At 53.6% G+C, this 15801-nt stretch overlaps 1 protein-coding gene across 3 annotated transcripts; it reads right to left on the reverse strand.

The window, feature by feature from the left end:
• Positions 1–876: 876 nt before the first annotated feature.
• On the reverse strand, positions 877–15003 carry KLHL36 (kelch like family member 36). 3 transcript variants are annotated; one of them, XM_032156296.2, is made up of 5 exons: positions 14884–15003; positions 12577–12655; positions 5295–6368; positions 3270–3427; positions 877–1610 (listed from the first exon to the last, which is right to left on the reverse strand). In XM_032156296.2, the coding sequence occupies exons 2-5, from the start codon at positions 12637–12639 to the stop codon at positions 1055–1057; spliced, it is 1851 nt and encodes a 616-aa protein (XP_032012187.1). In that variant the 5' UTR covers positions 12640–12655; positions 14884–15003; the 3' UTR covers positions 877–1054. The 3 variants fall into 3 exon arrangements, with proteins under 3 accessions (XP_032012187.1, XP_032012188.1, XP_058296412.1); XM_032156297.2 differs by lacking the exon at positions 14884–15003 and adding an exon at positions 14633–14773; XM_058440429.1 differs by lacking the exon at positions 14884–15003 and adding an exon at positions 14454–14590.
• Between the last annotated feature and the right edge of the window lie 798 nt (positions 15004–15801).

Consider the following 15801-nt stretch of genomic DNA (forward strand, 5'->3'; position numbering starts at 1 on the left):
TTGAGACGGAGTCTTGCTCTGTCGCCCAGGCTGGAGTGCAGTGGCGCGATCTCGGCTCACTGCAACCTCCGCCTCCCGGGTTCACGCCATTCTCCTGCCTCAGCCTCTCCGAGTAGCTGGGACTACAGGCGCCCGCCACCACGCCCGGCTAATTTTTTTTTGTATTTTTGGTAGAGACGGGGTTTCACCGTGGTCTCGATCTCCTGACCTCGTGATCCGCCCGCCTCGGCCTCCCAAAGTGCTGGGATTACAAGCGTGAGCCACCGCGCCCGGCCAGCTTCACACCTTTTTTTGTTTTCGGTTACCTGTAACGTTTTAGAATTCAAGAAGGTTTCCAATGAGGAAAGATGGAATTATTCAGAAACACCGCTCACCTGATACGGAGAACAGCTCCTCAGCGGGAAGTCACCACGTCTCACCTGACAGTCCAGCGAGCTGCGTGGCCCCTGGTCACTCACTCACCCTCAGGGTGGTCTCTGTGCACTCACTTATAAAACAAACACACTGGACCTTGCCAGTGATTCCCAGATGTGGCTAATACCCAGAATTCCAAGAACCAGTTAAAATACAGTTTCTGGGCACCACCTCACCCCCGTTCCTGGTGGTTTTGGATTCCATAATTCTGAGCGGGGCTCAGGAATCTGTATCCTTAAAAGTTCAGCCAGGTTTGGGGAGGCTTGGACTAGGTGACCTAAGAGATCCCTTTGAGGCCCCAAGCTTCACTACAGAAATTTGTGTGTAACCCATGTGCCAGCTACTCTCAGGGGGACGGTTAGCAAGGACCCATGAGGAATCGTAACACGGGGCAAAGACCTGCGAAGATACAAGGGCTTGCTCACTGCCTGGGCCCAGGGTTAGTTATTCAAGCAAGATATGGAAAGTTACAGAGAGTATTTAATTGGTTACTGTGATGTCATAGAAATACCCAGAATCATAAAAGTAAAAAAAGCTGCTAAGTTGTACATCATGTTTCCGGAATACTAAGAAGTTGCTGCTGGTCTACAGAGCCCTGGAAGGTTGACGGTGACGATGGTCCCAGGAGGCGCAGCTGGGGTCACTGGCCCCGGTCCTGGTGCCTCTTGCCTTTGCCTTTCTTCTTCTTGTCCTCTGGCCGCGGCTCCAGGGCGCAGACACAGGCGGACCCGCCAGCGATGGCCTTGGGCAGGTCGACGCCTCTGCTCCACTTGTCGGCCTCACGGTCGTACACCTGCACGGTCTTGGAGAAAGCAGTGTTCTCCCAGCTGTAGCCGCCCAGGATGTAGATGCGGCCCTCCCACACCGCCACGCCCGACTCGCTGTTGGCGTGCAGCAGCGGCGCCACGCGGGTCCACTGGTTGCACTGCGGGCTGTAGGCCTCCACGCCCAGCACGTCGAAGCGCTCCATGGACTCGATGTTGTCATCGCTGCCCCCGATGGAGTAGATGCTGTCACCCAGGCTGCACATGCTGTGCCAGCCGCGTGCCGTGGTCATGGGCCGCCGCTCCTCCCACACGTCTGTCCGGTGGTCGTAGCACAGCAGGTTCTTGCGGTAGGGGCCGATTTGGTAGTCGTGGCCCCCCGAGATGTACACGAAGTCTTTGTAGATGGTGCCCGCGTGGCCGTACGTGAACCTGCAGGGTCGACGGGCAGAGACAGAGGGAGAGCTCAGGGCTGTGCCAGGCTTACCCTCCCCGAGCCGGAAAACAGCGTGCCGTCTTAGGGGGCCATGAGGATTTAAGAATATAGGGAGTGGGCACCCCACGAACACTCTATAGACAGTAGCCGTCATTAGCAAAGAAATGGTGGGGCAGGGCAGGGAAGTGGACAGCTTTGCAGTCAGGCCGCCTGGGCCAGAACCCAGCTTCATTCTCTCTGAGTCTCCCTTGCCCCATCTGGGAAATGGGAATAATCACAGGACCATCACCCTTTTCACAATGGCTGGAAACGACCAGAACGATGAGCTAGCAGGCACACACGCACCCGATGAATCACACATCAAAGAGCAAATACGACATACAGTCCAATTCTAACTGTGCTGGCACTCGGGGAAAGTTTCGCCTACAACCATAGAGACAGCAAAATCAGTGACTGCCAGGGGCTGTGGGGAGAGGGGAGGGAGGGATGGACAGGGCACACACGGGGGTTTAGGGCAGTGAAATGATTCTGCGTGATGTTGTAATGGTGGATTCATGTTGCTTTGTGTTCCTCAAAACCCACAGAATTGTGCCAGAAAGTGGGAACCCTGATGTAAACCAGGGCCTTTAGTGAATAAGAAAGGATCAATATGGCCAGGTGCAGTGGCTGATGCCTGTCATCCCAGCACTTTGTGAGGCTGAGGTGGGCGGATCTCTTGAGGCCAGGAGTTCAAGACCAGCCTGGCTAACATGGTGAAATCCTGTCTCTACCAAAAATACAAAAATTAGCTGGGCATGGTGGCAGGCGCCTGCAGTCCCAGCTACTCAGGAGGCTGAGGCAGGAGAACTGCTTGAGCTCAGGAGGCAGAGGTTGCGGTGAGCCAAGATCGCGCCACTGCACTCCAGCCTGGGCGACAGAGAGAGAATCCGTGTGAGAAAAACAGAAACACGAGCGCTTACCCCACACACTTCTAACTCTTAGGGACACCTGGATGTATTCCACAGCAAAGACTGGCTCAGAAAGTGCACTGCCGGGTGCGGCAACAGGGAACTGGTGGAAAAAAGGGTGTGCACCTTCTGCTAATCCCATGCAGATAATAAATGCTCGATACATGCACGTCGGAACGCAGGGGAGACTGAGGAGGGTGAGGCGGCCACCCGGGGGCACTCCCTGCATGTGGATGCAGGTTTCACAAAGAGCACCGCATCTGCTCTGCGCAACAGTATTGTGGGGTGGGTATGATTATCGTCTCCCTCTACAGATGAGGAACTAAAGGCCGGGCAGGGTGGAGACCCATGCTTGAGGCTTAGATCTAGCACAGATACCCCCGTCTCTTTGAACTCCTCCTGCCCAAGCTCAGGGAGATCCTCAGGTCAGGCCCTCACCCTCTGAAACTCAGCAACTGCACAGACTCAGCCATGGAGGGATGTCCGTCATGGCAGCAGAGCTGACCCTTGCCCTAAGTCTGAAACCGCAGCCCGGACTGTGCACCATTACGCCCTCTGCCCCTCATGGTGTACCCACTCTTCCCGACAAGCCAGAAGATTTCATTCCTGGAACTGGAGGCCAACATGCCCAGAAAGTGAGGCACGTGGACTGAACTATGTCCCTTAAAACATCCCATTTGGAGAGCCTTCCACCAAGCCCCAGATCACCTTGGCAAGCCGGCCACATAGGACCAGGAGTCAGTCTTCGGACTGTACGTCTCTACCGAAGAGAGCGCTCCGTTCTCATTCCGGCCGCCGACAGCCACCAGCATGTCTTCGATGGAGGCAAGGTAGAAATCCACACGGCGCTGGTTCATGGAGGCCACCTGTGGAGGTGAGATACCTGTACTTTCCCTTCCCCGAACCCAGGAGAGCATCAACATCTGGCGCTGCGTGTCCCAAATGTGTCTGCTGAACGCGCAGCTGCGAAGAATGTTTGGGAAAGGGAACTGCACCTGAATAAAGAGGGCTTCTTCAGGCGGGAGCTCTGAGCCCCTGAGGTTTCACCAAGATGCTCTGAATCCCCAAAAGTGGGATGGAGACGCTCTGAGTCCCCAAAAGGGGTATGGAGATGCTCTGAACCCCCGAACTTGTCTGGTCATGTGGACAGCCGGGTGGATGGGAACTCTGTGGGTCACAGGGGTCAGAATTGCTGATCTAGTGGCTTTATGAAATAAAAATTCATCTTTCCTCTCCCCGCATCAGATTTGTAAAGTTAGTGCTGCTCTGCCACTCTGTGTTAACAGAGCAGGATGTGGCATTTGACAGGAAATTAAACAGAAGAGGCCGGGCGCGCTGGCTTACGCCTGTAATCCCGGCACTTTGGGAGGCCAAGGTGGGTGGATTACCTGAGGTCACGGAGTTCGAGACCAGCCTGGCCAACATGGTGAAACCCCGTCTCTACTAAAAATACAAAAATTAGCCAGGTGTGGTGGCGGGCGACTGTAATTCCAGCTACTCGGTAGGTTGAGGCACCAGAATTGTTTGAACCTGGGAGGCGGAGGTTGCAATTAGCCAAGATCGTGCCACTGCACTCCAGCTTGGGTGACAGAACAACTCTGTCTCAAAAAAAAAAAAAAAAAAAAAAAAAAAGTAGAAGAGCCAACTTTTTTTTTTTTTTTTCTTTTTTTTAAACGAATCCAAGCCAAACACACACGGAGCAAAAGCAAGTTCCCGCGGGAGGCAAGGTTCAGGCTGCCACTGCTGCCAGACTTCGGGGAGGACGCTCCAAAGCCAGGGACCCTTTCCAGTGGCGAGACTTCGACCTTGGACGGCGGTCTCAGATTTCTGAGAGTAAAATCAAAAGGTCAGCTGGAGTCCATTCTGACTGAGTTTTGAGCTGAGAACAGCACTGAGTTGGGCGTGACGCTGAGGTGTGAATATAAAGGCTGAGACGGACTGTCCTGGGGAGCGAGTGGCTGGTGAGCGCTCCGAGCAGAAAGGAGACACCTTCCCTATGCCAGGGGCTTGCCAATCAACATGAGCTACTGCACTCCCTGTCCCCCATGTATATTCCCAGAAGGGGAACCCAAAATGTGGAGGGGACAAGAATCTGAAATTTCCTAGCTATGACTTAGCCAGGCAGGGATGAGACCTCAGGTCTGACATCAAGGCCCACGCTCTTCCCAGAATCAGGCCACAATACATGCCCAAGGGCCAGGTGTGAGCACTAGTGGCCTCCTGAAACTATCTCCCAAAATGCTTCCAGAGGAGCCCCACAGAGACTCCAGGACCTGGGGACATTGAACCACGGATCAAACATCTAGACCCATGCTACTGTCCAATAGGGTAGCCACGCCTCGTGTGGCCACACACACTACACATCAATCGGTTAAAGTGAAATAAAATTGAAAACTGACTTCTTCAGTCGCACTGGCCACATTGCAAGGGCTCAGTCGCCACATGTGGCTGTGGCTACCGTATCGGGAAGTACAGACAGACCCTTCCATCTGCACAGAAAGCCCCGCCGGCAGCGCTGCTCTGAACGACGACGGACCCCTCGAAGGGGTGGGTCGGCTCTCCCTCTCCCTGTCCAGGGTGTAGGCCCAGGGTATGCTGCTCGTCACTTTATCGTCACACCTCGTTCAGAAGCAGGATAGTTGTCAAGGCCCCAGAGAGGTAAGGAAAGTCAAGGCTAGGTTAAGGAAACCGAGAGTCCTCAAGAGAAAAGAAATAATCTGGCTTTAATCTCACCTTGATCCACTGTTTACAGCGGGGGTCATACCTATAAAGAAGATTGGAGGCCGCATCCCCTCCGTTGTCCCGTGAGAAGCTGCCGCCGGCGATGAAGATGAAGCCCCCCAGCACTGCGACACAGTGGTGGCTCCGCCGGGCGGGCAGTGGCGTCTCTTTGACCCACTGCTCGCTCTTGGCGTCCAGGTAGCAGGTGTCGTCACTGAGCTCCAGACACCGCTCGGAGACCTCGCCGCCCACAAACAGCAGGCGCTCCTGGTTGGTGCGCAGCGCCGTGCGCTTGGTCTGCATGACGGGCTGGGCCGCCAGGTTGTTGTGGTAGCGCACAGCCTCCTCAATGAAGCCCTCGCAGTTGGCCTCCTTGGGCAGCAGCGAGCACACGGCCGGCTTGACGCGGTGCAGCAGGTCGTTCTTGGGGATAAGCGGGAAGTGGATGTTCTCCAGCACCTGGCGGGCGTGGGCCTCACGCTCGGGCTGCTGTGTCAGCCACTGCAGGGCGGCCTGCAGGAGGTCGTGCTCACACTCCCGCTGCACCTCGCTGCTGCTCAGGTAGACACACAGCTTCTGCATGGAGACGTTCTGCAGGAAGTCGGGGGTAAAGGACAGTGTGCCGAAGTGGTTCAGGATGAAGCCGTCGATGAAGGCATCAAGTCGCTTGAGGCTGTAGATGGAGGCCAGCTCCTGCAGGTACAGGTAGTTGTCCTCGCTCACCTCCTGCTCCAGGTACTCGCAGCAGAAGTCTACTACCGTCCAGATCTGCAGCAGGTGAGCTGTCTCCAGGACATAGTCAATGTTGCCGCCATCCAGCACCAGCTCCCCGCCGTACAGGAAGTCCACCACAGCCTTGAGCCCGATATAGGAGGCGCCAATCAGCTCCACCTCCTTCTGGAAAGCTTCCCGCATGCCGATGGTGAACATGGAGTTGAAGTAGTCGCTGCACACGGCCAGCAGGTTGCGGTGGGCTGGCACACGCTGCTCATCGGCCACCAGGACGACGTCGCAGAAGAGGCCGCGGAGACGCTGCTCGTTCAGCCGCTGCAGCACCGTGCTTGAGTGGTCGGCCCAGCGGTATACCTGGACAGAGAAGACACATCAGAAACAGCACAGCAGCCTGCTCAGCCCTGGTCCAACCCAGTGGGTCCTGACCACCATTTTCAACAAAATGAAATTGAAGAAAACAGGAAATAAAATGCTGCATCAGAGGGCACTGCAGGAAGTACAGGTGTTTCTGAGTATGCCTGTGTATCGTGTGTTTTTTGCTTCCTTCTCTTATTAATATAATTTCTTTCTTTCTTTTTTTTTTTTTTTTTAAACAGAGCCTTGCTCTGTCACCCAAGCTGGAGTGCAGTGGCACAACCTCAGCTCACTGCAACCTGTGCCTCCCGGGTTCAAGTGATTCTCCTGCCTCAGCCTCCTGAGTGGCTGAGACGACAGCCCGGCTACTGGAGTTTGAGAGCAGCCTGGCCAACATGGTGAAACCCTGTCTCTACTAAAAATACAAAATTTAGCCAGGCATGGTGGCGTGTGCCTGTAATCCTAGCTACTCAGGAGGCTGAGGCAGGAGAATTGCTTGAACCCAGGAGATGGAGGTTGCAGTGAGCCGAGATCACACCACTACACTCCAGCCTGGGAGACAGAGCAAGAACTCCGTCTCAAAAAACAAAAAACAAACAAAACAAACAACAAGAAAAAACAAAAAACAAACCAAAAAAACCCCAAACCAAACAAGACAACAATTCAAGCCAGGCATGGTGGCTCACACCTGTAATCTCAATGCTTTGTGACACTGAAGTGGGAGAATCACTTGAGGTCAGGAAGTTCAAGACCAACCCGGGCAACAGAGCGAGATTCCTGTCTTAACAAAATATTTAAAAATTAGCTGGGCGTGGTGGCATTCGCCTGTAGTCCCAGCTACTCAGGAGGCTGAGGCAGGAGGATCGCTCAAGCCCAGGAGCTTGAGGCTGCAGTGAGCCATGATTGTGCCACTGCACTCCAGCCTGGATGACAAAAAGAAACCCTGTCTTTAAATATATAAATGAATGAATTCAACAGAGGGAGAAACAGATAACTGAAAACTATCACATAGATAGCTGGTCTATTCCAGGGTGACTGAGGTAAAGAACTAGCTGGGCACTAAGCCTGAAGAGGGGAAATGCGGTGAGAGGAGGAAAACTGACCGAGGGCTATTAGGTATTAGCAGGTATGTGGTTCAACCTTTTTTTTTTTTTTTTTTTTTTTGGAGACAGGGTCTCACTCTGTTGCCCAGGCTAGAGTGCAGAGGCACAATCTCGGCTCAATGCACCCTTGACCTCCTGGGCTCAAGTGATTCACCCACCTCAGCCTCCTGAGTAGCTGGGACAACGGGTGTGTGCCACCACGCCTGGCTAATTTTAAAAATTTTTTGTAGAGAGGAGGTCTCACTACGTTGCCCTTGACCTCCTGGGCTCAAGTGATTCTTCCGCCTTAGCCTCCTGAGTAACTGGGACTACAGGCACACGCTACCACGCCTGTCTGATTTTTACAATTTGGACGGACAGGGTCTCCCTAAGCTGCCCAGGCTCTGAATTCTTAAAAGTTACTTCTTAACATGTGTCCTACAGCAGTAGGTTTTATTTTTTTCTTCCCCTTCGAATCTTCTTTTTGTTGCCGTGCATGCATTTGTCATTGAGACACTTTATTTCCCTGTGGTATTTCCATGTCCAGTCAATTCCAACAGCAACTTCTCTGTCCATGTTACAGGAGCAGGCCACATTCTCACAGCCTGTGGAGGACGCCAAACAGATCCGACCTGGCATTTCCTTCTGAGTTCAGAGGGCAGGCTCTCCCGCTCTTCCATTCTAGGCTGGCTTTTCGGTTCACAGGTCACACATGTGGAGATCTCCATTTATCCTGGTTACTCACAGAGAGACCCACGCTGGCCTACACTAGGCTTTTAAATTTTTTCTCAATTTTACAAACAGGGTCTTGTTCTGTTTCCCAGGCTGGCATGCAACAGTAGATCAGAGATCACTGTAGCCTGAAACTCCTAGGCTCAGCAGGGCACGGTGGCTCACGCCTGGAATCCCAGTACTTTGGGAGGCCAAGGCGGGCAGGTCACCTGAGGTCAGGAGTTCGAGACCAGCCTGACCAACATGGTGAAACCCCATCTCTACTAAAAATACAAAATTAGCTGGGTGTGGTGGCGGGCGCCTGTCATCCCAACTGCTCAAGATGCTGAGGCAGGAGAATCACTTGAACTCCGGAGGCAGAGGTTGCAGTGAGCCATCGCACTCCAGCCTGGGCAACATGAACAAAACGCCATCTCAAAAACAAAACAAAACGAAACAAAACAAAACAAAACTAGTCTCAAGCAATCCCTCTGCTTCAGCCTCCTTGGCAGCTGGGACTACAGGTGTGTGCCACCATATCCAGCTATTTTTTACTTTTATTTTTTTAGAAATGGGGTCTCACTACATTGCCCAGGCTGATCCTGAGCTCCTGAGTTCAAATGATCCTCCTGCCTCAGCCTCCCAATGTGCTGGGATTACAGGTATAAGCCACTGTTCTAGGCCTCAGCTTCTCATTATGCAGGAAGACACTGAGCGGAGGCCCCTCTTGGATGCGAGCTGAAGGAAGGAAATTAAAAAGTACTACAGTGGCAGGTGATCAAGTCATGATACAGGCTTAGCGGCCTGAGAGACGCACATGAGGGCATGAGGCGGCTATCCGCCACCCGGGGCCCCTGGCTGTCTCCATGCTGGTGAGGGTGCTGGCCCTACCACGCTTAGATGGAGATACACACAACCCCAGAATGCAGTGTAAAAAATGAAAGAGCCCAGGGGGCGGGACTGGGGAAAGCCCCAGTGAACGGCTGCCGAGGGGAGACACCGGCTCCAGTGAGTTGGGGCAAGGGGCAAGAAGAGCGTTGTTTCCAAAACTGGGTTTCTGTTCTAAGTGGGCTGGAGCGATGCTGTACCCGGGTACAATCAGCTGCAATCTGCTTCTGGTGTTTTGGCACAGCTGCATAGACGACGACTTTCCAAAAACACAGGCACACTAGTTCCCTTTTTTTTTTTTGATACAGCGCCTCCCTCTGTTGCCCAGGCTGGAGTGCAGTGACTCAATCTCGGCTCACTGCAGCCTCCGCCTCCCAGGTTCAGGCGATTCTCCTGCCTCAGCCTCCTGAGTAGCTGGGACTACCGGCATGTACCACCATGCCCGGCTAATTTTGTATTTTTAGTAGAGGCAGGGTTTTGCCATTTTGGCTAGGCTGGTCTTAAACTCCTGACCTCAGGTGCCACCGCTCCTGGTCCATATATATATATATATAATCAGTAGAGACAGGGTTTCACCATGTTGGCCTCGAACTCTTGACCTCAAGTGATCCATCCACCTCAGCCTCCCAAAGTTCTAGGATTCCAGGCGTGAGCCACTGCGCCTGGCCAATTTCCCAATTATAAAGGGACATTGGTAACAGAGTTTCCGCATTTCAGGTAACTTAGAAACTCCAATCCACAGCATTCTCTGATGATATGAGTCCTGTTCATTTCTCTATTTCCTATTTTAGTGCCTTAATCAGATGCAAGGCCGAGCAGAGGGAGAAACTCAGGTTGTCAGGGGCTTACACCTGGGAGGAGGCAGCAGGTACGGGGTATTAGATGTGGAAAAAGAATTTGGCATCAACATGGAACAACACTTTTTTTTTTTTTTGAGACAGGGTCTTGCTCTGTCACTTAGGTTGGAGTACAGTGGTGCGATCAAAGCTCACTGCAACCTCTACCTCCTGGGCTCAAGTGAGCCTTCCACCTCCTGGGCTCAAGTGAGCCTTCCACCTCAGCCTCCTGAGGAGCTGGGACTACAGGTGTATGCCACCAGGCCCGGCTAATTTTTGTATCTTTTGTAGAGATGAGGTTTAGCCACGTTGTCCAAGCTGGTCTCAAACTCCTGAGCTTATGAGATCCTCCCACCTTGGCCTCCCAGGATGCTGGGATTACAGGCGTGAGCCACTGTGCCTGGCTGAGCAACACATCTTAGGGCAGACAGGTGAACAGACACTGTGGCCACACAGTGCGAAGATGCCAACATGCTGAGAATGCACAATCTACCACTACAAACCACATGCAGCAACACGGGTGAGGCTCAGAGGCACAATGTTGCACAAAAGAAGCCACACACAAGAGTAGCCGACCTCGGATCCCATTGAGATAAAGTTCAAAAGCGGATGAAACCACAGTGGTGGGGGTGGGACAGCGACCATCTTTTTTTTTTTTTTTTTTGAGACAGAGTTTCGCTCTGTCGCCCAGGCTGGAGTGCAGTGGCGCAATCTCGGCTCACTTCAAGCTCCGCCTCCCGGGTTCACGCCATTCTCCTGCCTCAGCCTCTCCGAGTAGCTGGGACTACAGGCGCCCGCCACCACGCCTGGCTAATTTTTTTGTATTTTTAGTAGAGACGGGGTTTCACTGTGGTCTCGATCTCCTCACCTCGTGATCCGCCCGCCTCGGCCTCCCAAAGTGCTGGGATTACAAGCGTGAGCCACCGTGCCTGGCCTACAGCGACCATCTTGAGTGTAACAACTCGGAGGGTTTGGTAGTATTCTGTTTTTTGCCCCACTGGGTGCTGGCAACATAGGTGCGTTTAATGCCTAGAAATTCATGGGTACACTTTTTAAAAATAAAAAGAAACAGGCCAGTCACGGTGGCTCATGCCTGTAATCCCAACACTTTGGGAGGCCAAGGCTGGCGGGTCACGAGGTCAAGAGATCAAGACCATCCTGGCCAACATGGTGAAACCCTGTCTCTACCAAAAATACAAAAATTAGCTGGGCGTGGCGGCACACACCTGTAGTCCCAGCTCCTCAGGAGGCTGAGGTGGGAGGCTCACCCAGGAGGTAGAGGCTGCAGTGAGCTTTGATCGCACCACTGTACTCCAACCTAAGTGACAGAGCAACACCCTGTCTCAAAAAAAAAAAAAAAAAAGTTAGAAACATCATCCAGTGACAAAGAACCCTCGTCCTAAGAGATTCAGTTCAGAGAGAAACAAACTCAGGGTCCTGGCGTTAAGGGACAAACACTTCCAGTGCTGTCAAACTTAGAAAGCAGCAGTGTCTCCCAAGCCAAGCTCCCAAACAAAGCCCTTGTGAGCAAGCAGCAAGGACTCTCTGGGTTTTCACATTCGATAAAGCTGGGCTTGGCAGGAACCTTCTTGGGGAACTCACGTGAGAACAGGAGGTCATATTTCAGGAGAGCCAACCTCTCTTGAAAATGACAGCCAGTTTTTCTTTTAGAATCTGTAGAATCTCTTTTCCCCTTTTTCTCAACTCTATAGGCTGCTCCCAGCTCCCTTCATCCTAAGAAGTGTTTCTGTATCTTTTTTCATTATTGTCCCCCAAGAAGGCTCCTAAGATTTTTTTCCCTAATAGCCTCCCCAGCAAAATTTTAACATCACAGATGCACTGTATGTCTGCTCATGTACTGTATGTATAATTGTGTCTTATGCATACAAGGAGTAAAATTCCTTCCACCCTCCAGAGAACCAATTTTCTCCCACTTCAGGGCAGTATCATACTCATTGAGAATCCATGATCTGAGGTAGCCATAAGATTTAATCTCCAAAAGGGATACCTCTAAAGGACAGAGAGCATTACGAATATTTATAACGAGGAAACAGTTTACCAGGAACCTCATACCAATGGCTCCCCCACTCTTTACCAATAGCAGCTGTGGGGACAGGAGTTTGTGGAAAGTATAGCAGCCGGGTCTGGCTCTTGGAGTTTAATGTGGCAGGTGGGAAAAGGCAACATATTTCTAATTAGAACTCCCCCAGTAGCCTGGCTCTGGGGAACTTACCCTCACTTGCTCTTGGGTCCCAGGGAATCATGACCGGCCCTTGGGGTCCGGGTACACAGTGTGTTGCCCTCACCCTAAGGTAGAAGGCTGGGTTCTCAATGGACCCGTCCTTGGAGTTTTTGAGCCCCAAGCAGGCATGGGAATCCCAGTTTTCTTCCTGTCCCATCCACCTCCTTGGGTTAACGAATGAGTCAAGGTGTCACAAAAAGAAAGCTCTGGAATGTCACATGGAAAAACGAAGACGTCTGGCCATAGCATCTCTAACATCCCTCATACTTCCCACTCTCTGATTTTACGAAAATTTCTACTCCTTGCCCATTTCCACCTTTACTTGTCATTAAGGAGATTGACAACACCAATGACAAAAAAAATCAGCCTGTGATTAGAAATAAGTCAATCAGAAAAAGGATCACACTTCTTAGGCAATTTACATAGGTGGTGAGTGAACATTCACAGACCTTAGATGATTCGCTGATCTTGTATGGCCGAGACACTCGCGTCTGCCTGCTTCCCTCCATCATTAAAGAGATTTCAGCCCTAGGAGAAGAAGAGGATTTCTGAGCATGCAGTCATAATTCGAGGTAATTCATTAATTTCAGGCCCTGCTAGCAGATACCAAGGATGACAGTGAAAACAGTCACACAGAGGAAGGAGGGAGGGAGGACCACGCACTACAAAGAACTCTTTTACACTGAGCTGAGAGATCATCGGGTTGTTAGAATTGGACAGAACATTTAACTCGCATTCCTTTATCATCTAAAATCTGACATCATGTCATTTAGTTCACTTCCTACAAATAATTACCTTTTGGCTACATCAAAGTTATAATGATAAGTTATCATTTCGGAGCCCAGAATACAGCCCTCGAACCAAGCTAAGGGACTTACATGTGCCATCTCATTTAACCCCCAAAACGATTATACTTGGCCAGGCTGATACCGCTTATCTCATTCCAGATGAGGATACTGATCTCATGGTCACAAAGCTAGTAAACGGCCGAGAATCATGCCTCGGTCTGTCCAGCTTCAAAACCTGGATCCATCACCATGACACGCTGCTGAATGGGGCCCAGGTTCGAGAGTATCACACTTTAAAAATATCATGATGCAGATGAGGATGTGGTACAGTGATGACTACCATGTACACAGTACATTCTAGACACACACTGTCCCCAAGTGCTTCTCTGTATCTTCACTCGCTTAGTCCCCATTGCAACCCCATGAGGCCAGCACTGTGACTGGAGGATGCTGAGAGCAGTGAGGTGAAATAACCTGCCTGGTGTCACACAGCTGGGAACTGGCAGAATTGGGATTCCAGCTCAGGGAAGCGTCCATGCTCTCTAAATCTTAGGCTACACTGCCTGGCTCTTGGGTGGGGGATTACTGCAGACAGAGTTAGGCTTTGGTGTGTGTGCGGCGGGGGAGGGCAGGACGGGCAGGTGCTTCAAAGATGGAAGGGAACACAGAGAAGGGACTTTGCCAACTAATATTAGCACAAGTCACATACTGAGACGACGGTTTTAAAGAGGATTTTTTCCCCCTGCTATTTCAGTTCATGAGAAGAGGTTGTTCCCTATTGAACAAATAGTCTTCACTAATAAAGAACAATGTGACAAGAAGTCAGCACTGTTCTTAGATAACTGGAGACACAGGGAGGGCACTCCAGTGTTCCCATGGAAGGAATGAATTCGGGCACAGTCCGTCCCGTGCAACTCCCCTAGGGAGAGAAGGGGCAACTAGATTCCTCTCGACAAACTAGAAACTTTGTGACAATGACGAGCTGTTCCCACCCCCCGCCCTCCTGACTGCCCCTAGGATACTGGAGAGCCCAGAGAGGGAAGAGAAGAAACCCAGCGTTCGTGCAATGCCCACCGCGGACCCGACTTCATTCCACCTTCACTCTCTGAGACAGGTGCCACCGTCGTTCCCACAGTCAGACCTGGCGCTCGGGTGCCCCGGGGGGGTTGCCCAAGGTCACAGAGCAGCAAGCAGCAGGTGCCCTTTCTCTCCACCGCCCCAGGCAGCCTGCCCGGGCTCAACCAGGCCCTCTAACGCTCAACGCTTTATTTTCTAGGCCAAGATACCTAGACAGAGTTCCCGGGACCGGAGGCTCCCTGCTGTCTCCTGCAAGTGCGTGGGGGTGGGGTCTGATTTCCACCCGTGTTGGACGTCAGCGGCCTCCGACGCTTTTTAGAAGCAGGTGAAGGGTCAAGGCCACCCCCAAACACAGTGACAATCCCAAGTCACTGGAAAAGGTCTTCCAGTAAACATGGGATCGCAGGCCCCGTCCGGCCGGGGGTTTCCCAGAGAGCCTCCTCCCCAAGCTCCCTCCCGACCTCATCGTTGCAGAAAGCGACGCTGCTGACACCGGCTCGCCGGCGGGGTCTCCGGGGACCGCGCTGTCCTTCGCTCGGACCCTGCAGCCCAGGCGGAACTCAGCGCAACGGCCGCCCAGCAGGCTCCAGCCAGCGGCGAGGAGGCGGAGTCGCGACGGCCCGGGGCGGGGGCCACTCACCTGCCACGCGCGGGGCGGTCCGCACAGGCCGCACCTGTGTCACCTGCGGGGGCGGCGGCCCCTCTCCCGGCCTCTTCCCCCGGCCGCGGCGCCCCAGCTCGCCCACCCGCCCGCCCCGGCACCAAGGGGCGCAGGAGGGTCGCGGCTCGCGGGGGCCGGGGACCCTCCCGATCTCCGCCAGCCCCCTGCCCCGGCCGAGCGCGGCTTCCCGGCGGTCCCGGGCTGGAGGGTGGGCGCGCGCGGAGGCCCACCTGGCAGGACGCGCTACGGACGCGGCGGGGACAGCCCCGGCGGCGGGGCCGGGCGGTCGGGGCGGCGGTGCCCGGGTTCAGGAGACCCCCGGTCAGCCCGCTGCGCAGCCATGGCTCCGCCAGGAAGTGCGAGGCCGAGGGCGGAGGCGGCGCGCTCGGCCAATGGCGGCAGCCGCGGGGAGGCGGGGCCGGGCGGCGCGGGGCGGGGCCTACGGCGGAGGGCGGGACGCGGGGGCCGTGGGGTGAGCTCGCGGGGTGGACGCCCACCTCGTCCACGCCCCTGAGATCCCCGGTGTCCACCTCACCACGACGCCCGACTCCGTCCCTTCAAAGGCAGGCCCCAGCCCCGCCGCGCGAAATGCTCCCTGGTGCCACCCACCGTCACGGACGCAGGGCCACGGCGGGGACCAGACACGCAGGGTCCCGGGCCTCGAGGCACCGACGCGTGCGCTGGGACCTCTTTGCTGTCCCAGAGTCGCCGAGACGGGCACCGCGCCTTTCGCTTCCTTCCGGGCTGAGCGGGAGCGTCCCTGCGGCCACCCTGCGGCGAGGCCTTTGCTGACCACTCTGCTTGAAGTCACATCCCCTCTCTCTCCACCCAACTTCCAACCGCATGCTTCACTTGAGCTCTTTTCAGCGTCTAATATTCCAAATAATGTACTGGTTTATTCGATTTATTGTCTCTCTTCCCTACCAGAAACCCTCCAGGGCAGGGTTTACTGTTAGTTCTCTTCCTGACTGGGCCCCCAAGACTGGCACACAGTAGGTGCTCAGTAAATATGTATGGAATGAATGAATGTAACCTTCATCCATCTATCTATCAATTGTCACATTTCGCTCATGCTACAGCGGGATGAACCTTGGAGACGTAATACTTAGTGAAAGAAACCAGACACAAAAGACCACACATTGCATGAT

This window comes from Hylobates moloch, unplaced genomic scaffold (genome assembly GCF_009828535.3).
Source record: "Hylobates moloch isolate HMO894 unplaced genomic scaffold, HMol_V3 SCAFFOLD_6, whole genome shotgun sequence".
NCBI classification, from domain to species: domain Eukaryota; kingdom Metazoa; phylum Chordata; class Mammalia; order Primates; family Hylobatidae; genus Hylobates; species Hylobates moloch.

Excerpts from the sequence above, each read along its gene's own strand:
- KLHL36 (XM_058440429.1), bottom strand. Across the intron at positions 3,428-5,294 it reads GCTGTAAACAGTGGATCAAG|GTGGCCTCCATGAACCAGCG; the intron begins GTGAGATTAAAG and ends TCACCTCCACAG. Across the intron at positions 1,611-3,269 it reads TATGTGGCCGGCTTGCCAAG|GTTCACGTACGGCCACGCGG; the intron begins GTGATCTGGGGC and ends TCGACCCTGCAG.